The 23,962-nt window shown below is 45.3% G+C and overlaps 1 protein-coding gene across 2 annotated transcripts in view; it reads right to left on the reverse strand.

Annotated features, from left to right (window-relative positions):
* LOC308309193 (ankyrin repeat and sterile alpha motif domain-containing protein 1B-like) overlaps positions 1–23,962 on the reverse strand; it is a gene marked incomplete at its 5' end in the record, with an annotated part of 162,184 nt that overhangs the window by 94,028 nt on the left and 44,194 nt on the right. For both annotated transcript variants that reach the window (XM_080754684.1, XM_080754683.1), the window contains one exon: positions 9,717–9,869. In XM_080754684.1, the coding sequence (XP_080610810.1) occupies positions 9,717–9,869 (153 nt within the window). The remainder of the gene's footprint in view (positions 1–9,716; positions 9,870–23,962) is intronic.

Raw genomic sequence — 23,962 nt, forward strand, 5'->3', positions numbered from 1 at the left:
TGTGACGTGACACGTGTGACGTCAGAGTCCACAGCTGATATCACTCTGACATCACAGAGTCCACAGCTGATGATGTGGCGTGATGTCATACAATGTCATACAATACACAAACAAGCCCTATATAAAGGGGCAATTCTCACCAGGGAAGAGAGCATTCCTCGACTCAGACCTTATCGCCAGGATCAACTAAGCTTATAGCTTATCATCACATCCAAGATGTGATAAGATACTCAGCTAGTGGGGAATGCTCTCTTCCCTGCTGAGAATTGCCCCTTTATATAGGGCTTGTTTGTGTATTGTATGACATCACGCCACATCATCAGCTGTGGACTCTGTGATGTCATCGTATCTCCATATATGGCCATCTCCGTATATGGAGATATAAGTCGTCCATGCCCAAGTATGGGCTGGTGAGGTCAGACTTTGTGTGATGCGTAGGTTATCTCCATATATGGAGATTCAACATTCCAGGTGTAACTATGGCTGCCCGTATGACGTGAGAGGTGGAGGCTGTGATATAAGACCGGCATTATCTACCGACAGATTAGTAACAAGATGTCAAAATCGTTGAAGGTTGAATCTCCAGATATGGAGATAACCAACACATCCCTCCATATATGGAGATAACCGATGCAGTGGTGTCCGGTAAGAACTTAACCGAGATGCCTTGAATCGTCACACTCCATATATAGTGTTATCCACATTTCGTGTAGCCGCCCTGTACAGGAAGTGATGTCACAACTCGCTGACATCACCGTCAGGTCCACAGCGTGACCGTCAGGTCACGCTGTGACCTGGCGGTCGCTTATCTCCCGATTCGGGAGTCTTACTGGTAATTTAGACTTGAAAATCCTATGTTTCTATGTCAGCAAATCTGGTTAAAAGAAAAAGAAAAGGTCCTTTTCACTTAACTGGAGCTCAGTTAGTCTGTTCTTGAGAGACTACTATGTCAGTGGTTCTCAAACCTTTTCATGTGAAGGACCCCAAAACTGATATTTATTTGGCAACGGACCCGCATCTCAAAATATCTAGTTCCAGGGACCACCCAGAAGCAAAATTTGAGTTAGAAACATTTGCTTTAAAAATACATATATTCAAAGATTTGCACACATTTTCACGACTTTTTCAAAAATAGCAGATCTACAAGATCTTGTAGATCTGCTATTTTTCAATAGTTAAAGCATTCAATAATTCTACCTAAATGGGTTTATACTGTGCTCAACGTTTTTGGACATCGAAGCTTGTAAATCGTCAATGTTTAGGTGAGTGACGTCGCGGCACAGTAACCCTAACCCTAAAGTCTAGGGGCCCTATCTTTGTCCATGCCTTACCCTCGCTCCTTTCGGAACCTCTCCCTCCGCTATAGCAGCTCCGAGGTGAGGTTCCTCACTCAAGCCATCCACAATCTTTCGGCTGGGGGGAAGCTCTACAGTTCGTGAACACTCTTCTTACCTTTTGTGAACATTCTATCAAAAAAAGTAAAGGTCCTATACCGGTCTCTCATCTGTTTACTTCTCAAGCGTGGAAGAAAATCGAAGCAGCGAGTTGAAATGAAGAGTTTATATCGCTCATTTTGTCAGCCGGTTAGGTGTTTTGCCCACTCTTATTCGTTGTGTCTATACCAGAGGTTTTCAAAGTGGGTGACGGGGCACCCTGGGGTGCGGTGATGGCAGTCCAGGGGTGCCGCGAGATCATTTGATAATATTTGGAATTTATTTGGACACGTAAAAAAATATTTAGTATTGTTTTAAACTTGAAGTACTAAGTTATTTTCAGTCAGTTCTAACCAAAATGGCTATTATCTCAATGTTTTCCTCACAACATAATCGCTAAAATATGCTATAAATATAAGGTGCTGGGAGTGAAAATTAAGAATATCGTCATTGTCAGGCAAAAACCTTGTATCTCCAAGTTTCAAATGTGTATATTTTTTGGTAAAATAAAAGCCCTACTTCATCATACAAAAGTGTCACACAAGTAGTGAAAATAGCAGATCTACAAGCACACAACGCCTCGCGATGTGAGGCGTTGTGTGGATTTTCTTCCATTTCATGGATTTTCTTCCATGCTTGAGAAGTAAACAGATGAGAGACCGGTATAGGACCGTTCTTTTTGGATAGAAGAGTTTGCGAAGTGCGGAGCTTCCCCCCAGCCAAAAGATTGTGGATGGCTTGAGTGAGGAACCTCATCTCGGAGCTGCATAGCGGAGGGAGAGGTTCTGAAAGGAGATAAGCCTTACCCCTTTTTTTATAATTCAAATAGCTGATCTACAAGCTCACAACGTGTCTATTTGAAGTATTTTGAAATGTTTTTCAAAATAGTAAAAAGAAAAAAGGCTAAAAGTTTAGGGATAAGGGGTCCCTAAACGAAAATATAAGTGCTTATGTCTAACCCTAACCTGAAACCACAGTCAATTTGGGAAATGACTGTTTCCCAAATACTACAATGCTTGACCCTCACAAATATAGTAATACAAGAACACGCGTGCATGCACACGCACACGCACGTGCGCACACACACACACACGCGCACACACACACACACACACACACACACACACACACACACACACACACACACACACACACACACACACACACACACACACACACACACACACACACACACAAACAAGACATCAGATACGTTCAGATGAATTAACTACATTGGGCTCAAGGCTCTGCCATTATTCAAGTGCTTTGATGTTTCCCAGCATTTATACATCATCACAGAGCATAAGAACAAGCAGTGATACTGCAGGATAATGAGCTGTAGCACGCCATACTGCTGTACCACACGCACACGCACACACACGCACACACACACGAACGCACGCACACACTACGAAAAGTCCACTCAGTCGACTTCATTACACAAGTCGACTCCCACCAGAGAAAGTCGAAGTTGAAAACAAATTGTGAAAATAGCAGATCTAGATCGGTTATTTTCACAATTTCTGCCTCTATATATTTGACAATTTGGACAATGTTTTCATTTGTCATTTTGGAGGTATTAAAAGTCCTTAAATTGTCACTTTAGAAATGTGCAGATACCCTCTATATACACTTAAAACTTTGGTTTGTTTACTGTTGAGTGAGAAAACAATGTTTCACATTAAGTTAATCATCTGGGGACCCCCCAAAATAATTTGGGGGTCGTGTGTGATGTGATGACGTCATCAAACGATAAAGTCGACTTCAACTCAACTTTTTACTGAGTCGAGTCGACTTGCAAAAATCACAAGTCGTTAATGCCCTAGCACGCACGCACGCACAGTGGTGGAAAAAGGACCCAAATGTTTTACTTAATTAAAAGTATCAATACTGTAATTAAGACATACTCTGTTACAAATGTGATGATGATAAGCTTAACGTGCAACATTGCTTTCTCACTCAACAGTAAACACACATCAAGACACAGCACAAATGTATAGAAATAGGATATCTGCACATTTCTAAAATAACAATTAAGACCATACTGCGTCAAAAGTAATCAACAAACTATACAAAAAAAAATAAGTAAACGCCTCGTAGCGCGAGGCGTTGTGAGCTTGTAGATCTGCTATTTTAGGCTAAAGTAATATGGATGCTTGGGTTCAAGTGGTTAAAGGAGGACCCCCTAGGGGTCCTGGACCCCCCGAGGACCCCCTAGGGGTCCCGGAACCCCTGTAGTGACTCTGAGGACCCCCTAGGGGTCCCAGACCCCCTGTAGTGACTCTTGTTGAAGACCCCTGAGTTTAGACTAAGGAGATACAAGCTTTCTGCCCATCAAGCAATAATATGCAAATTAACTCTCTCACACACACAAACGCAGTGTGTGGGTGGCAAGCCAGGCACTGCGAAACATCTTCCATCCTACATACTTATGTAACACTTTATCTCTCTCTCTCTCTCTCCCTCTCTCTCTCTCTCTCCCTCTCTCTCTCTCTCTTTCTCTCTCCCTCTCTCTCTCTCTCTCTCTCTTTCTCTCTCCCTCTCTCTCTCTCTCTCCCTCTCTCTCGCTCTCCCTCCCTCTCTCTCTCTCTCTCTCTCTCTGTCAGAGCCAGGGGCGTCGCACCACATTCTGGACCATGGGTACAAGGATTCACTGCGGGCCCCCCATGAATGTTCTTCATAGGGGGAGGGGGTTTAACCCATTTAGACTGGGAACAAGTATTTACGCATTATTTTGTGCTTTAACTATTGAAAAGTAGGCCTGGGCCACAGGGTAGTGGGCCACAGGGTAGTGGTCCAGGCTGGGCCACAGGGTAGTGGTCCAGGGTAGTGGTCCACAGGGTAGTGGGCCACAGGGTAGTGGTCCACAGGGTAGTGGTCCAGGGTAGTGGTGGGTCCACAGGGTAGTGGTCCAGGCTGGGCCACAGGGTAGTGGTCCAGGGTAGTGGTCCACAGGGTAGTGGGCCACAGGGTAGTGGTCCACAGGGTAGTGGTCCAGGGTAGTGGTCCACAGGGTAGTGGTCCAGGGTAGTGGTCCACAGGGTAGTGGGCCACAGGGTAGTGGTCCACGGGGCCACAGGGTAGTGGGCCACAGGGTAGTGGTCCAGGGTAGTGGTGGGTCCACAGGGTAGTGGTCCAGGGTAGTGGTCCACAGGGTAGTGGGCCACAGGGTAGTGGTCCACAGGGTAGTGGGCCACAGGGTAGTGGTCCACTGGGCCACAGGGTAGTGGTCCACAGGGTAGTGGTCCAGGGTAGTGGTCCACAGGGTAGTGGTCCACCGGGTAGTGGTCCACAGGGTAGTGGTCCACAGGGTAGTGGTCCAGGGTAGTGGTGGGTCCACAGGGTAGTGGTCCACAGGGTAGTGGGCCACAGGGTAGTGGTCCACTGGGCCACAGGGTAGTGGTCCACAGGGTAGTGGTCCAGGGTAGTGGTCCACAGGGTAGTGGGCCACAGGGTAGTGGTCCACTGGGCCACAGGGTAGTGGTCCACAGGGTAGTGGTCCAGGGTAGTGGTCCACAGGGTAGTGGGCCACAGGGTAGTGGTCCACAGGGTAGTGGTCCAGGGTAGTGGTGGGTCCACAGGGTAGTGGTCCACAGGGTAGTGGTCCAGGGTAGTGGTGGGTCCACAGGGTAGTGGTCCAGGCTGGGCCACAGGGTAGTGGTCCAGGGTAGTGGTCCACAGGGTAGTGGGCCACAGGGTAGTGGTCCACAGGGTAGTGGTCCAGGGTAGTGGTGGGTCCACAGGGTAGTGGTCCAGGCTGGGCCACAGGGTAGTGGTCCAGGGTAGTGGTCCACAGGGTAGTGGGCCACAGGGTAGTGGTCCACAGGGTAGTGGTCCAGGGTAGTGGTCCACAGGGTAGTGGTCCAGGGTAGTGGTCCACAGGGTAGTGGGCCACAGGGTAGTGGTCCACGGGGCCACAGGGTAGTGGGCCACAGGGTAGTGGTCCAGGGTAGTGGTGGGTCCACAGGGTAGTGGTCCAGGGTAGTGGTCCACAGGGTAGTGGGCCACAGGGTAGTGGTCCACAGGGTAGTGGGCCACAGGGTAGTGGTCCACTGGGCCACAGGGTAGTGGTCCACAGGGTAGTGGTCCAGGGTAGTGGTCCACAGGGTAGTGGTCCACCGGGTAGTGGTCCAGGGTAGTGGTCCACAGGGTAGTGGTCCACAGGGTAGTGGTCCAGGGTAGTGGTGGGTCCACAGGGTAGTGGTCCACAGGGTAGTGGGCCACAGGGTAGTGGTCCACTGGGCCACAGGGTAGTGGTCCACAGGGTAGTGGTCCAGGGTAGTGGTCCACAGGGTAGTGGGCCACAGGGTAGTGGTCCACTGGGCCACAGGGTAGTGGTCCACAGGGTAGTGGTCCAGGGTAGTGGTCCACAGGGTAGTGGGCCACAGGGTAGTGGTCCACAGGGTAGTGGTCCAGGGTAGTGGTGGGTCCACAGGGTAGTGGTCCAGGGTAGTGGTGGGTCCACAGGGTAGTGGTCCACAGGGTAGTGGTCCAGGCTGGGCCACAGGGTAGTGGTCCAGGCAGCCTGGGCCACAGGGTAGTGGTCCACAGGGTAGTGGTCCAGGCTGGGCCACAGGGTAGTGGTCCACAGGGTAGTGGTCCAGGCTGGGCCACAGGGTAGTGGTCCACAGGGTAGTGGTCCAGGGTAGTGGTGGGTCCACAGGGTAGTGGTCCAGGGTAGTGGTGGGTCCACAGGGTAGTGGTCCACAGGGTAGTGGTCCAGGCTGGGCCACAGGGTAGTGGTCCAGGCAGCCTGGGCCACAGGGTAGTGGTCCACAGGGTAGTGGTCCAGGCTGGGCCACAGGGTAGTGGTCCACAGGGTAGTGGTCCAGGCTGGGCCACAGGGTAGTGGGCCACAGGGTAGTGGTCCAGGCTGGGCCACAGGGTAGTGGTCCAGGCACCTAGGCTGGTGATCCAGCCCTTGCAGCGTTGCAGGTTCGAGTCCCGATCCTGGCGACCTTTGCTTTGGTCACCCCCCCCCCTCCCCCCCATCTCTCTCCCAGTTTCCTGTCAGCCTACCGTACACCTATCAATAAAGGCAGAAAAAGCCCCCCAAAAATATATATATATCTTAACTATTGAAAAATAGCAGATATAATTTTGTGCAAGTCTTTGAATATTTCAAATCCTTCAAAGGTTTTAAACCTAAACCTGTTTCCCTAAACCTATATTTAGTTCCAGGGACCCCCTAGAAGCAGAATTTGAGTTACAAATGTTTTATTAAAAAACACATATATTCAAAGATTTGCACAAATTTTCAGGACTTTTCAAAATTAGCAGATCTACAAGCTGGTTGTGAGCTTGTACTTCTGCTATTTTTCAATAGCTAAATAATTAAGGCCCCTCCCTCCACCTTGGGCCCTAGTAACTCAGTCCCACTCCACCCCCCCCTTGTGACGCCCCTGCTCAGAGCACACCCATCTCCCGTGGCATCAAAGCAGACGCCACACAGACCCAGACCCTCAGAACGAGCGTATGGTTACATTTGGAAGAGGCACTCAGCTGGAAACCCTCTTTGACAGCCCTCGGAAACCAAACGCTCGTCGGCGCGTCAAAAGAACTCAACTCGTCTGCCCTTCATCGCGTTCCCGTCCGCTGGAGGGCAGAAGCAAGGAGCAGAAACGTGGAAGGAACAAGATCCTTAGCATCTCAAGACGCAAACCCAGCAAACCACTCGTATGTACAGTATGTACAGTAACAACAACACAAGACACACAGTGCCACGGAGGAGACAATGACAGTGGTGGGGAAAAAGTACTCAGGATGTAAAAAGTAAAAGTACCAATGCCGCGATATAGAAATCCTCTGTTAGGGTGCCCACACACCAACATACCTGAGAGTGGAATCCGCCAATGCGTTTCAATGAGAATGGAGCGTTTTTTTTTTTTGCAGAAATCCTCTACTGGCATGAAACCGCTACACACACACACACAAACACACACACAAGCCGCGATCGTGCGTCGCGATCACCGTGCGTCGCGATCACCGTGCAACGCTCGCACAATAGTTCCTCCCCCAGAAATGGTTCAGAATAGGGCACAGTTTCAGACTAAAGCGTGATCTGAGTCTGAAATCAGGCTAAATTGTAAACTGTGATGGATTAAAGTTTAAGCTATTGTCTACACAACCATGGAGTGTGGATTCTTTTTGTGAGATGCTTCACTCAAATGTAAAAGTTTTGGGCAATGGAATGGAATCCTATGGAGAACATGTTGCTTCTGGTACCAGAACAGCGAAACTAGCGGCCAATCATAGGAACTTTCAGTTCTGTGTTTGTTTCATTTTAAATCCGGACAACTGGCCCCCTGGTTTGTAGTCAATTGTCAATATATTTAGTCTTCTATATACAATCTTGTTTAGGCCAAGTCCTATTCTGGAATTCATGAAACAGAGTGAAAGGAACTGTGCCCCCACACAGTAGCACTGTGTTTGCCTGGTTAATATAAGACTCTATCACACACTACACCACGGGGTGGTGTTGTGCGGTCTGGTTTATTAACCAGGCTAGCACATGTGTTTGTCATGGTTTGGTTCAGGAGGTGTAGGACTCAGGCGCAGAACGAACATAGTCAAAGGTAGGGTAGCGAAGATGCAAGGATATTTATTAACAAACGAAGGCAATACAAGAAGGGGAAAACTATACTGGGAAAACTAAGGGCAAAAAGAAAACACGAGGCACAAGACTACTCTAAGACAGGATACACTAGATAACAAGAGCAGGCAACAAGACAGCAAAGTAAACCACAACTTACGATGACGAACCGACAATTAACAGATCTGGTGCCAACCCCGAGTTTCCCGAGTTTGAAAAGGTACCACCCCTGTGCCAACCCCGAGTTTCCCGAGTTTGGGCCGTTTTTGAAGAAAAAACTTTTTTTTTTTTTCTTCTTTTTTTTCAAGCTTTTTTTCCAATTTTTTTTTTTGGACCTCCAGAAATGTATTAGGCATGATTGCGATCACGAAATTGCATGTTTAACCCCCATACCAACCCATTCTTTCAAACATGGCAGCCATGTTTGTTTACATCTGAAGAAAACATAATGGCTAATAAATCATGAATGCCTGAACAGATTTCCAAGCGGATTTGTTTTGTTTGAAAGCTGTGAACAGTGTGCACACACGTGGTGCATCATCTAGGCATGGGCGTGCACGATCCGTGCACTATAAATTACATGGAAGTCTATGGAGACCATGGCATCGCGGGACATTGAAGAGAAAAAATCATTGCAACTTAAGTGTTAACTGGACAAACAGAGGGGTATAAATACACAGGACTAACTAGACAAAGGTGAACTCAAACAACAATCAACACTGGGATTGGCTGGGCCACAATAGGACACAGGAGGAGAACATAACTAATCAAAGTGAGGTTAGACAAGGCAGGAAAACAACTACAGGGGCAGACAGGAAACACTGGGTACAAAACTACAAAATAAAGCAAAACCAAAACACAACAGCGAAACCAAAATACAAGACAAGATATAGAAAGGCAACAAGGCCTAAAGTCCAAAACTCAAAAACAAGGGCAAAGCCTCAAAGTTCAATAACAAATAAAGTCCAGACCAGTTTCTATAGAACAGCCAAAGCTTTCAATCCACAAATATAGTCTTAAAGCCATACTGTGTAAGTTGCTCACCTAGTGGTCATTAGCCCTATAGCGAACCGCGGTCGCGTCCGCGTCTTTCGGCCGTTTTTCGTACCTTCAGACCCCCGCGTCTGCCTCCACCTCGCTGAGATCTATCTTTGGAGGGGTCCCTTGTTCCTGTGCGTTCAGTAATTCCAGAGATACACTCCTTCACCCTGCCTGGTAGGCGAAATTACCTAGAGACTGGATGGTACAAACCGGCGACAACAAAATGGCGACCCCACTTCAAGATGCGATGTGATTGGCCGGCAGTTGTATAACCCTCGCTGTGATTGGCCGGTAGTGTGATGACGCAATTTTGGCGCGAGATCCGGTCCACGGCAAGGATCTCAGTTTACATAATAGAGAAGGCTTTACAGGCTGAAATTCACGGCGCGGATCTTCTAAAACTTTTGTGTTTTAATAGTTAGGAGAATTTTAAGATTTGTTTTATAAAAAAAGTTACATAGTAAAACTTTAAATCTGTACATTCAGTGTCCAGTGTATCTGATTACGTGGTGTCAATGTGGCATGGCTGGCTCCACGCGGCCACGCAGGACCGCGAGGAGCGAACTGTGACAGTGTTTCATAAACCATCAACACGATATGCAAAAGGGTGATGTTTTGGTACAGCTGGAAGAGAAAGAGATTGTACTCACATTGATGAGCTCTATCTCCCAGATCTTCTTGACCAGCTCCATGGACGTGTATCCATTGATGAGGAAGGATTTGGTGTAGTCTCCCAGCTCCAGAGACTCCAGCCACTCCGCCACCGAGGTGGGGTTGTTGCCGTCGTAGCCCACCGGCCGCACCTGCAGCGCAGACACAATGAGTCCCCACATTATGTTGGGAGGTCCCCAGATGATTAACTTAAAGGGCCACTTCACCTCTGGGACAACCCGATCTTATGTTATTGTTGTTTGGGACACAATCAACACAACCCTGAGTTATTTTTGTGTTCAATCTGTGTTTTTATATATTTTAGTATTTCAGCAGGACTAGTGATGCGTTTTGCATGATGCAAAACGCATCACTAGTACATATGCTGAAATACTAAAATATCTCAAAAAACAGATTGAACACAAAAAATAACTCGTTGTGTTGATCGTGTCCCAAACGACAATAAAATAAGATTGGGTTGTCCCAGAGGTGAAGTGGCCCTTTAATGTGCAACATTGTTTTCTCACTCAACAATAAACAAACCAACATTTAAGTGAATGAAGGGTAAGTATCTTCACATTTCTAAAGTGACAATTTAAGGACTTTTTAATACCTCTAAAATGACAAATTAAACATTGGCCAAATTGTCAAATATTAGAGGCAGAAATTGTGAAAATAGCCGATCTACATGCTCACAACGCCTCGCGGCGCGAGGCGTTGTGAGCATGTAGATCTGCTATTTTCACAAGAGAACCGTGTTATACAAAAATGTCAACTCTCAGTGCTCGTCAGGGTAGGGGGGGGGGGGGGGGTCTCCAGTTAAAATAATTATGATTATTTTGGGGGTCGCGGCCTGAAAGAGTTGCGAACCACTGACCTAGGCTGATGGAGGTTCTCAAACATTTTCATGACAAATATTCTTTTGAGCAACTGGACGCCCATACTAGATTTGTGTTGTTAAAATGTTTTCAAACATATTCGATATTGTTCAAAAAACATGTTTTTCAAGATTCTTTCGAAAATAGTAGATCCACAAGCTCATACCGTGTCACAATGCAACACGTTTCTTTTAAATAATATAATGTATATCTGCAAAGTAACTAGTAACTAAAGTTTTCAAATAAACGCAGTGGAGTAAAAGTACAATAGTTTGGATCCGAGATGTATAGTGGAGTAGAAGTTTAAGTACAGAAATGTGGAAATAGTCAAGTGCAAATATTTCAAAACTGTACATATACAATGGTGTGATGTCATCACGTTGTACTTTACAATACAAACCCCAAAATCAATCCTCCAGTTCTAGGCAACACAGAAGAGGGGGAACTTTTTTTTTATTATTTCCACACAACTCCTCTAAGGTATATTAATGATATAGTTCAATATTGAAAATGGGTGGTCTTCCCCTTTACGTACAGTACTTAGTTACTTCTTTACACCACTGACTGCCTAGTACAGGGTCCCCCGATTAGTTTTCCCCAAGGGCCGAATTATGTCTAGGGTACCAAGCTGAGGGCCACAACATTGAATCATGTCTAGGGTACCAAGCTGAGGGCCACAAAATTGAATTATGTCTAGGGTACCCAGCTGAGGGCCACAACATTGCAGGGGGCGACGGTGGCGTTCCCACTACTCCAGCGACAGTTCAGATATCGTCGTTGTCGGGTGAAAATCTTGTATGTTCAAAACCGTTCGTTTTGCATTTATCATTTTAAAAATGATTTAAACTACTTTAATACTAGTGTTGTTGCTGCTCTTATACCACCATTATTACTGGGGTTGGGGGGGGCAGGTACAGTATCCCCCCGCGGGCCGCAAATGGCCCGCGGGCCGCCTATTGGGAAACCCTGGCCTAGTAGAACTGTAACAACAGCTAATTAGAGAGCTAAACAACACCACCAATAGCAGACACAGTCTACAGTGTGAGGCTGTGTGTGTGCGTGCGTGCGTGCGTGCGTGCGTGCGTGCGTGCGTGAGTTCACTTTTACATAACAGTCAACAGCTTCACAAGGTTCAAGGTGCCTCCGGTGGGCGATGAAATCACTACTCCTCATTAAAGTGGTGTGTGTGTGTGTGTGTGTGTGTGTGTGTGTGTGTGTGTGTGTGTGTGTGTGTGTGTGTGTGTGTGTGTACGCAAGCGTGAGTGTGTGAGAGACTTGGGGATAGCGATGGAGACAGCAGATGAGACTACAGAGGGAGGATGTGAAAGGGAAGGGGGGGAGGGAGGGGGGGGGGGGCGGCTGGGAGTTTTAAGTGTTTGGAAAGTTGAAGGAGACGAGAGGAGAAAGTGCTGACTGAGACGCTCTGTGTGGAGCTGCTTATCTCTGGACGACACACACCCTTCTATTACATTATACTTGTGAGGACATTTAATTACAAAAAAAAAGTTTTCATAATCTTTTGCCATTGTTAACTCTAACCCTAAAGCATGAGTTTAACCATGCACCGGTGTCGCACACATTAACATGTGAGCTTGTATATCTATACTGTACTTCAATATGTGAGTGCGTTTTTTTTTAAACATACTGTTTCCTGGGGGAACCAGGAAAGTCCTCACAATTGTCAAATGGACCCTTACAGTGTACAAATGGAACCCTTATGGGTCCATCCGTCCATTGGACACTATCCTTTCTTTTTTCTTTTTCCATTTCATTACTTGTGCCAGCCAGTGAAGCAAGGCGCTGTGTTCAGTTTTCATGTTGCGTCCTCTGCGGAGAATATAGTATGTTAAGGGTGCAACGGTTTACAAAATACACGATTCGGTTCGATATTTTGGTGTCACGGTTCGATACTTTTTCCGATACAAAAAAATAAACAGAAATGTCCTTGATTTATGTAATTACAGTGTGTAAAAGTGAGGCACTTGCATGTGAAGGGGAACCTCGTGTAAGAAAAATGCATCACCGACTGGTAACAGTAATTGTAAAATCCACCTCTCATAACAACACAAGGTACTGTTCTAAGGATGACATGAGCCTACTCTCCAACCACGTGAAGAAAGCTCAGAAGCACTTAAAGGAGTCATCCAGACCAAAACACATATAGGGTTAAATCTGTCTTTTATCATACCCCTTTATACCTGCTTTAGTCGATTTGTTTCATAGCTGCCCCTGTTGCTAGATTTCGGCTGCCCCTGTTGCTAGATTTTGCGGGCCCTCTCATAACTAACAGAGTGTATAGCCTTTATACTAGTGCGGTTATTTCTTCAGCTTCAAAGTTAGTATTTTTTTATTGGATTGTGTTTACACAACGTCCTGAGACCAACCAAACCGCTGTTTTGACCTCACAGGCACCCTTACTTGTCAAACGGCTTCTGCTCTGCACCAGAGCAGGGAGAGGAGAGGCTAGAAAGAGAGGGGAGGGAGGGGTCGGTTTGACAAGTAAGGGTGCCTGTGAGGTCAAAACAGCGGTTTGGTTGGTCTCAGGACGTTGTGTAAACACAATCCAATAAAAAAATACTAACTTTGAAGCTGAAGAAATAACCGCACTAGTATAAAGGCTATACTCTCTGTTAGTTATGAGAGGGACTGCGAAATCTAGCAACAGGGGCAGCCGAAATCTAGCAACAGGGGCAGCTATGAAAAAAATTGAATAAAGCAGGTATAAAGGGGTATGATAAAAGACAGATTTAACCCTATATGTGTTTTGGTCTGGATGACTCCTTTAAACAGAGTGGAGTTACACTATGTAAAGGTTGGTCTTTGCCTGAATGCCAATACAACTGAGGAGATCAATCAAAACATCAAATCGGCACATGAACATCCACCTTTGATAACAACAGGAAGTACTAAGATCCTAAAGTGAGGAAGGCACTTGGCTGCACAGTGGGAAAAGAATAGAATAAGTGCAGGGGCGTCACAAGGGGGGGGGGGGGGACTGAGTTACTAGGGCCCAAGGTGGAGGGGCCCTTAATTATTTTATACTTTAGCTATTGAAAAATTGCAGATCTACAAGCACTCGGTGCCACGCTGCGAGCTTGCAGATCTGCTATTTTTGAAAAGTCGTGAAAATGTGTGCAAATCTTTGAATATATGTACTTTTTAAGCGAACATTAGTAACTCAAATTTAGCTTCTGGGGGGTCCCTGGAACTTAATATTTTGAGATGGGGGGTCCGTGGCCAAATACATATAACTTTGGGGGTCCTTCACATGAAAATATTTGAGCACCACTGACAACATAGGTTTTTCAAAAAGCCTTAGAAGGATTTGAAATATTCAGACTCCGCACAAATGTTCAGTCGGTGCCGCGCTGTGAGCTTGTATATCTGCTATTTTTCAATATTTAAAGTACAGAATGTGAGTGAATCCTTGTACCCAGGGCCCAGAATTTGGTGTGACACCCCTGATGAAGTGTACAATACAATACATCTTAAAAATATATCTTAATAAACGTCCTCTTTCCGATAGTCTTGGACAATACGCTGCATAAGTCCTGAAAAATGTTAACCCTATGGATCTAAAAGTAGACTGATATGTTTCCCACGCATTCAGTACTTTCAAACCAAACTGCCCATGTCAATTACAATAAACATGGGCTACGGCAGGGGTTTTCAAAGTGGGTGACGGGGCACCCTGGGGTGCCGTGACGGCAGTCCAGGGATGCCAGCGAGATAACTTGATAATATTTCGAATTTATTTGGACACTTGAAAAAATGTGCTTGTAGATCTGCTGTTTTCACTAGTTTAAATCGTGTAATAGATGATAAATACAAAACAAACGGTTTTGGACATACAAGGTTTCCACCCGACAACGACAATATGCTATAAATATAAGGTGATGGGAGTGAAAATTATAATGTAGGGCTGCCTTGGATTAAAATAAATATTTATGGGGTGCCCTGAGACAAAAATGTTTGGGAACCCCTGGGCTAGAGAACAAAAGGCGCAAGTTGTTATCTCGACAGACTGCAGTCTAGTCCTCTAGTTCTCTGTGGAGTTTGACTCTACATGAGAGAGAGTGAACTGAGTCTGTGAGTGTGAGAGAGAGAAAGACAGACAGACACATACTTCCCACAGATCATAAACCACACAAAGAGAGTTTGGAAACATGACCAATGATGAAAAACTCCCATTTCTACTGGGAGAAGAATGTACAATGTGCAAACACAGCAGCAAGATTTGTGAGCTGCTGTGATAGGAGAAGGATATCAAATGGAACCCAACCACCTTAAAGACTATATGGTGGTGTATACATCCTTGCACTGTCTGCATCCAGTAATCTCTTCAAATTGTACATGTTTTATTTTGATAGTTTTATATTGATTGATTGTATTGTATTGTGTACACTTCTGCTTTGGTAAAGTTAAACGTATGTTTTCTCATGCCAATAAAGCCCATTGAATTGAATTGAATTGAATTGAATTGAATTGAATTGAAAAAAATAAATGAGAGCGAGGATCACATGCTGAGGGCATGCTGTATACGTATCTGTAAAACAAAAAAAAACACGTTATGTATATCTTACTATTTCTTATTTTCTTACATTTTACTATGAGACTGAGGAGTAGGGCTCAATAAGCATTATGCTTCTCCCCATTCCCCTTTTTTTAGTGCTTTGGACACTATCATGACAAATGGACTCGAACTTTAACTTTTCTTCTTTATTTATGTATGTATTATTACCTTTTGATACTATACTACTATGTTCAGATGCACTGATAACAAACAAGCACTTTTATTAACACATGGGCTGCTAAGGTTTATAACATTTCTAGCTGTTGCTGCTGCCACCATTCACTTACGCTTTATTTTGAAGTGCCTCGGAAGCTTCGTGCGTGTGCACGTGGGTGTCCGCTGACGATTGAGGAAGATAATCCCTTTGTTTACAAAAGCTCGCGAAACTATAATCCAAACGGGAGCCGACCATCGCGGTAAAGTGTCGCCATGAAAACAATCAGATCTAAGCCCTTCTTATGTTTCAAAGTAGAATGTAAAGCAATACAAGCTGCCTCCGCCATTTTCTACCTCTCTCTCTCACTGCCTGTGTCTGCTGCGGGGTGACGTAATGGACTCGGGTCATTCAGAGGGCAGCCAGCAGCGTGTACAGTTAACCCTATGTTGCCTCGTCTGTCAACGAGATAACTCCTTTTGGCAGGGGGACACCTAGTGGCCTTAACTCGTCACTGAACGAGTTTGGCTCCCAAGTTGTTAACTGTCCAAAAGAGCTGAAAAGATGAAAATGAACTGAACTGAAGTGAAGGAGGGCAGGGACTCATAGACATTACATCTCGGTGGTGGTGGCCTTTAGACTGAGGACAGTGCAGAGGCTGATATATGTATTTGACTGGTATAAAAGGACTGTCATATCTTGTTTCTCTATTGTGCAGCAGGTGGTTTTCACTGTTTACAGTGATAAGGTTTTTCTCCAGTGTGGATACGTTGGTGTCTCTTCAGATGACAACTGACTGAAACTCTTGTCACACCCTTTACAGTACCTTACTTACTTACGCCTATTACCCCTTCTGGGGCTTAGGCCGCCGACAAGAGTTCTCCAAGCATCTCTGTCCTGAGCCAACATCTCAAGCTTTCCCCAGGTGTGGCCCATGTTCTTGGCATCTGCCTGAAAGTCTCGGCGCCAGGTGTTTCGTGGCCGACCTCTCTTTCTTTTCCCTTGAGGGTCCCACTTGAGGGACTGTCTTGTGATGTTTGAGGCTGGTTTACGGAGAGTATGGCCTGTCCATCTCCAACGCCGTTGGAGGATCTCTTCATCTGCTGGCTTTTGGTTGGTACGTTGCCACAGTTCTTTGTTGCTGATGGTGTTAGGCCAGAGGATCTGGTGGATTCGTCGCAGACAGGTATTGATGAGTGACTGGATTTTATCTGTGGTGCTTACTGTGGTCCTCCATGTCTCAGCACCGTAGAGTAGGACTGACTTCACATTGCTGTTGAAGATCTTGATCTTTGTTGTGATGGCCAGGTCTTTTGGGCTCCAGATGTTTTTTTAGTTGGAGGTAAGCTACCCTGGCCTTGCCAGTCCTGACTCTAACATCTGCGTCTGTTCCACCCTGCTTGTTGACAATGCTGCCAAGGTAGGTGAACTCGTCAACCTCCTCCAGAGGTACCATTAAAAGAAGAAATACACGCAAATCGGTACACAGTATGTCTACACTCATGTCATCAACGTGGATCTGTCCCATTTAGCGCCACCCTCATGACGATTTTTTAAAACATATTTTTGGACACTGCTCCTACACAATTTGCCCTAAAATCACGCAAACCGGTACACAGTATGTCTACACTCATGTCATCAACATGGATCTGTCCCATATAGCGCCACCATGAGGCCAATTTTTTCAAACACATTTTTGGACACTGCTCCTACACATTTTGCCCTAAAATCATGCAAATCGGTACACAGCATGTCTACACTCATTTCATCAACATGGATCTGTCCCATATAGCGCCACCATCTGCCCGATTTCTTCAAACACATTTTTGGACACTACTCCTTCACATTTTGCCCTAAAATCACGCTGCGACCTGACGGTCGCTTATCTCCCGATTACGGAGTCTTACTGGTAATAATAAAAGAAAATAAAAAACAGTATGGTATGGTTGAACCTGTCAGGGGTTTTGAGCCTCCCACCTGCATCACTCTCAGGATATAAGTCACTTAAGCCTCTCCACCACCACCTCCAGGTCACACAGCAAGAGAAAAAGGTTTTTCTCCTGTTTGCCCAGCCAGCACGCCCACATGGGTCCCGCATGGGTACGAGGGTGGGCTACTTGGGTACCACGTGGGCATGGGCTTGAAGTGGGCAAATTACATGGGTCCCACGTGGGCTACACGTGGGATAACTGGGCATGGGATGGAAGTGGGCTTCCTCACGTGGTTCCCGAATGGGCTACAAGTGGGATAACTGGGCATGGGATGGAAGTGGGCTTCCCCACATGGTTCCCACATGGGCTACATGTGAGATAACTGGGCATGGGTTGGAAGTGGGCTGGCCCATGTGGTTCCCGCATGGGCTACATGTGGGATAACTGGGTATGGGATGGAAGTGTGCTGGCCCACATGGTTCCCACATGGGCTACATGTGGGATAACTGTGCATGGGTTGGAAGTGGGCTGGCCAACTTTGTTCCAACATGGGCTACATGAGGTCTAATGGCATGGGATGGACGTGTGGCTTGCCCACGTGGTTCCCACGTGGGCTACATGTGGGCTAACTGGGCCTGGAATGGATGTGGGCTTGCCCACGTGGTTCCCGCATGGGCTACATGTGGGCTAACCGGGCATGGGATGGACGTGGGCTGGCCCACTTGGTTCCCGCATGGGCTACATGTGGGCTAGCTGGGCTTGGGATGGAAGTGGGCTGGCCCACTTGGTTCCCACATGGGCTACATGTGGGCTAACTGGGCATGGGGCGTGCTGGCTGGGTGGATAGGCTGGTGACTCTTCAAGTGACCTAACTGACTAAAACTCTTGTCACACTGTTTACAGTGATAAGGTTTTTCTCCAGTGTGGATACGCTGGTGAATCTTCAGGTCGCTTAACTGACTAAAACTCCTGTCACACCGTTTACAGATGAAAGGTTTTTCTCCTGTGTGGATACGCTGGTGTCTCTTCAGGTGACTTAACTGACTGAAACTCTTGTCACACTGTTTACAGTGATAAGGTTTTTCTCCAGTGTGGATACGCTGGTGTATCTTCACGTTCTTTAACAGACTGAAACTCTTGTCACAATGTCCACAGTGATAAGGTTTTTCTCCTGTGTGGATACGCTGGTGAATCTTCAGGTCGCTTAACTGACTAAAACTCCTGTCACACTGTTTACAGATGAAAGGTTTTTCTCCAGTGTGGATACGCTGGTGTGTCTTCACGTTCTTTAACAGACTGAAACTCTTGTCACAATGTCCACAGTGATAAGGTTTTTCTCCAGTGTGGATACGCTGGTGTTCCTTCAGGTGACTTGACTTACTGAAACTCTTGTCACACTGTTTACAGATGTGAGTTTTCTTATAAGTCGGCTGATGTGCCTTCACTTCGCCTGGTTGAGTTAAAGTCTTGGTAAACGTTTGATGACTGTAATATCGTGGTTCGTCTGTGTCTCCAGGTTCCCGGCTGGTTACAGTTCTGGCGATTTGCTGGAGGGATTCTGGGATCTGTCCATTTATGGACATTTGGCAGTAGAGGTCGTCATGGCTCGATTGAGATCTGGAACAGCAGACCGTAGTCTGGGAAGATCGAGACCACACTCCTTCCTGGAGTGGCGGTTCATCAGACAATCTGCATCTATAACATGACAGTGATAGGGAGTTTTAGGTTCTGTTGGGTAATGGACAATGAATTTATCCTCTTTCCGAATCCCTATATGTTTTTTGTCTCTCTCGCTGAATCCTCTGGTTTCTGAGGAATGAAATGGAATTCAAAAATATTTTCAAATCTTATATATGCCGAGCAAAGCTCTGGTCTGACCTCACTCACAACACAACCGGGGTTGCCATGCATACCTGACAACACCGATGTGTGCAGGCTGCCGGCCAGCGAAAGTAGTACTCGCTGGCGCATAAGTAGGCCATATATGGACATGCGTGCACAAGAGGCAAGTTGGCACCTCGACAGAGTGCAGTCTAGTTTCGACCTTTATTTAATTCTCTGAGAACACACCGAGGGCTGGGTCCCTCTTTTTCATTTATTTAATTCTCTGAGAACACACCGAGGGCTGGGTCCCTCTTTTTCAGCGGCGAAGAGATTACAACAACAACACAAAAGGGAATACAGAATATGTAAACTAGTAAAATGCCACAGATTACATCCGAAATCTCCATATATGGCCATAAAACAGATTTTGTTTCTGGGAATGCCCATATATGGACTTTTTATTTTATCCTTTATTAATAATAATACACGGAGATCCCTATCTGAACCAGCCACACAGATATGGGCTATGGCTTGGCCAATGGCCATCTGGCCAGTGATATATATCCGAGTGGTTGTTTAGGCTAAAACCTTTATAAACCGTTAAATGGACCAATATTTATATAAAATATATATTCGAAAAGCATGGTGGGGCCCCTTTAAACAGGAAATGCATTTTCAGGTCGGTATATACATTTTATCCAATCAGGATGGAGATTAAACAAGTGAAAACAGAAGAAATAAACAGACAAAATTGAAACGGAACACCTTTATGCTGATAAATGGTTACTCTCTCCTGGTTGGCTGAAGGCTTGTCACCTATACCTGAAAATGTATTTTCTGTTTATTAACTTTTTTGGTGCCATGATTTTTTCTCTTCAATGTCCCGCGATGCCATGGTCTCCATAGACTTCCATGTAATTTATAGTGCACGGATCGTGCACGCCCATGCCTAGATGATGCACCACGTGTGTGCCCACTGTTCACAGCTTTCAAACAAAAAAATCCGCTTGGAAATCCATTCAGGCATTCATGATTTATCAGCCATTATGTTTTCTTCAGATGTAAACAAATATGGCTGTCATGTTTGAAAGAATGGGTTGGTATGGGGGTTAAACATGCAATTTCGCGATCGCGATCATGCCTAACACATTTCTGGAGGTCCAAAAAACATTTGTGACTCAGCATGACTGAGGGGCAGTCATTTCGGAAGGCATGGTTTTTCACTACTGCTAATATGATTTTTTTTTTTTTTTTTTTTCTAAAATGAGAAAAGCCACAAATGCATCTCAAAATATCTAGGCTACATTTCACTTAAACGCCAGAGCTTAACTCTGCATGTAAATAAGACTTTTTTTAATTAATGTGAGAGATTGTCAGGTCATTTGGTTATATTGAAGTTTTGAATGTTTTGTACTGTGTGGTTTGCTTTTTTATTTTTACTGTTACTATGTATACACTTTTGTTCTGCACTGTAAAGCACTTTGAGCTGCATTCTGTCATGAAAGGTGCTATATAAATAAAGTTTCATTCATTCATTCATTTGCAGGTTAGACATTTATTTAGAACTTGAATATCTCAAAAGTAGTATTTCAGCATGGCATCATTCTATAAGCCATATCTTCAAAACTGTTGGGTCAATCTCCACAACCAATATATCATTTTGTAGCTATGATCCTCAGCTTTCAAATGAAATGAAAGAATGAAAATGAGAGAAAATGCAATGACTAGCCGTCAGCTGCGCTGGGACATATTTTTGAGGAAAAAAAAATTGAAAAAAAAAAATGTTTTTCTTCAAAAACGGCCCAAACTCGGGAAACTCTGGGTTGGCACAGCGGTGGTACCAATACAAACTCGGGAAACTCGGGGTTGGCACCATATGTGTTAAAGTGATCCCTGACTAATACAACAAATATGTCTTAATACATTATAACTGTCCTCTATAACTACAATGTAAAATTAAAAACACCTTAAATATTTTATTTCTTCTAGAAATAGCTAATCTTTCACTCAGTAGGGGAAATGCCTGTCGCAAGTTGATGATGTCATAAATGTAATGTGTCATTTTTATGGCATGCATGTGCAAAAAAAAACAAAACACGAACACATTTGAAATATTGATTTGTTGCTCATATTAACCATAGGAAGTATTACGTTTGTTTTTATTTTCACATGCATGCCATAAATTCCATAGGGATAGATCACACTTGACATTTATGACATCATCAACTTGCGACGGACTTGCACGCAAGTTGCACGCTTTTTCAAAAATAGCAGACATATAAGCTCACAGCGCGGCACTGAGTGCCGTGCTGCGATCTTGTAGATCTGCTATTCTTTCTGCTTGTAGATTGGCTATTTTTTCTGCTTGTAGATTTGCTATTTCTTCAATAGTTAAAGTTATACCATGTAACTTTTTTTATAAAACAAATCTTAAAATGGTCCTAGCTGTTAAATCGCTAAAGTTTTAGGAAGTACACTGCAGTGTTTACACTGGAGGAGTCTAGCATGTAACTCCCCAGCCGCTGCTCGTAGAAGGACACGGGAGACCTCATTGAAAGCGTCTCGGCGAGGCGAGGCGGACGCGGTGGTCTGACGGCCTGGTCCGCGAGCGAAAAAACGGACGAAAAAAGCAAACGCGACCGCGGTTTGCTATACTGCTACAGACCACCAGTTGAGCAACTTACACAGTATAGCTTTAAAGCACAACATTTGAGTCCTTGTACCCAGCGCCCAGGATTTTGTGCGACACCCCTGCGCACGCACGCACGCACGCACGCACGCACGCACGCACGCACGCACGCACGCACGCACGCACGCACGCACGCACGCACGCACGCACGCACGCACGCACGCACGCACGCACGCACGCACGCACGCACGCACGCACGCACGCACGCACGCACGCACGCACGCACGCACGCACGCACGCACACACACACACACACACACACACACACACACACACACACACACACACACACACACACACACACACACACACACACACACACACACACACACACACACACACACACACACACACACACACTCTCTCTTCCGTTCTGTCAGTAATCCATGTGTGTGTTATTTCAAACCCCACTATTCTATTCTTGCAGTATTGATCGTTCTCCCACCTTTCAATCAATCCTCCTTTCCCATCTCGCCTCGTCTGGGAAGGTACTGTGTGTGTGTGTGTGTGTGTGTGTGTGTGTGTGTGTGTGTGTGCGTGTGCGTGTGCGTGCGCGTGTGCGTGCGTTCGTGAATAAGACATTGTCTGTCTGTCTGTCTGTCTGTCTGTCTGTCTGTCTGTCTGTCTGTCTGTCTGTCTGTCTGTCTGTCTGTCTGTCTGTGTCGTGCTTATACCTGTGAACACACAGACAGACATACAGTGTGCACTGTATGATTGATGGCAGTGTTTCTTTGCTACTTTGGATCAAGCTGTGCCAAGGGGGGGAGAGAGACAGAAAGAGAAAAATGCCACCTTAAATGCGTCTTAACCACCTTAAAGGACAACTCCTCCCTAAATCACTTCTAAGCTCATTTTCCTACTTTCCATGCAGGGGTCTATTAGGCAGAAATGCCCCTGTTGTCCAGTTTCTCCACCAGAACCCAGCAGCCCTTATAACACAGAGTGGAGTCTATAAGCCTATCACTTTTACACTATTTGTTGTGGTCAAAAGTCTTTTTATTTTTCATGAATCATGAAGCCGAATGCTCAGCCCAAAACATGATTTATGAGATTGTGATGGCTTGTGTGGGACAACCAAGACATGGATGTGTTTGTAACTAGTGACACATTCATGAAAAAGAAAATCACTTTTGACCACAAAAAGCGATAGTCTTATGCACCTGTTTCCGCCAGAATTGACTGTAGAATTATTTGTGGGACATATCCGGTTAACAGCAGACATACAAGCTCACGTTGCGTCGCAGATGCAACCGCTGTGAGCTTGTAGATCACACTCGGCTTCGGCGCTGGAAATGCCGCAACGCCTTCTGCGCAATGCACGATGGGACGTTGGAAAGTTATGGATACTGTAGGCTCCACTCTATGTTATGAGAGCTGCTGGGTTCTGCTGGAGAAACTGGACAACAGGGGCATTTATGCATAATAGACCCCATGGACAGTCATAATATAAGTAGGAAAATGAGCCTAGAAGTGATTTGGGGAGGAGTTTTCCTTTAACCACAAGTGGAAAAAGTTGTTTTTACCAAACCTAACAGGATGAAATAGTCAGTGTTACCTTAAAGGTGATACACCATGCATTTAAAAAGTATTTATGTCATATTGTTTATGTCCCAAAAACGTTTTTCAAAAGGTTTGAGGCTAAATTACCACTCCTGAATAGAGGGCCTCTCATTTTTGAATGGCTCTCAGAGCATTCCCCCCCCCCCCCCCCCCCCCCCCCCCCAAAAAAAAATAAAATATATATATTTAAAAAAAAAAAAAAAAAAAAAAAAACGGCCGTTTATGACGTCACAAACGGCAGCAGATCTGGACAGCCTGTTTTGAGAACCCGTGGGATGCTTTTAACCTCCACCTTCCCAAAACCAGAGAAAGACACAACGGTCTGAAATGGGACTTTGTGAGGATAGAAGGTGCTAGTGGGACCCCAAAAAAAGGTTTTAAAATAGGAAAAGTGAATTTTCATGGTGTATCACCTTTAAGGAAATTGAAGTGTCAAATGAATCATGGAGATTTGAATTGAATTACTGAATCAATCTTTTCTCCACTAGTTTTGGCTAGATTTCTCAAATCAAATAGCAGAACTACAATGCTACTTTCACTATCTTGAATTGTTTTTAAAATAATAAATACAAAATGAACAGTATTACAGTTTTGGACATACAAGGTTTCCAGCCAACAACAACAAAATGGTGTGTG

Source organism: Nannobrachium achirus (assembly GCF_963921795.1).
Source record: "Nannobrachium achirus genome assembly, chromosome: 23".
Lineage (NCBI taxonomy): Eukaryota > Metazoa > Chordata > Actinopteri > Myctophiformes > Myctophidae > Nannobrachium > Nannobrachium achirus.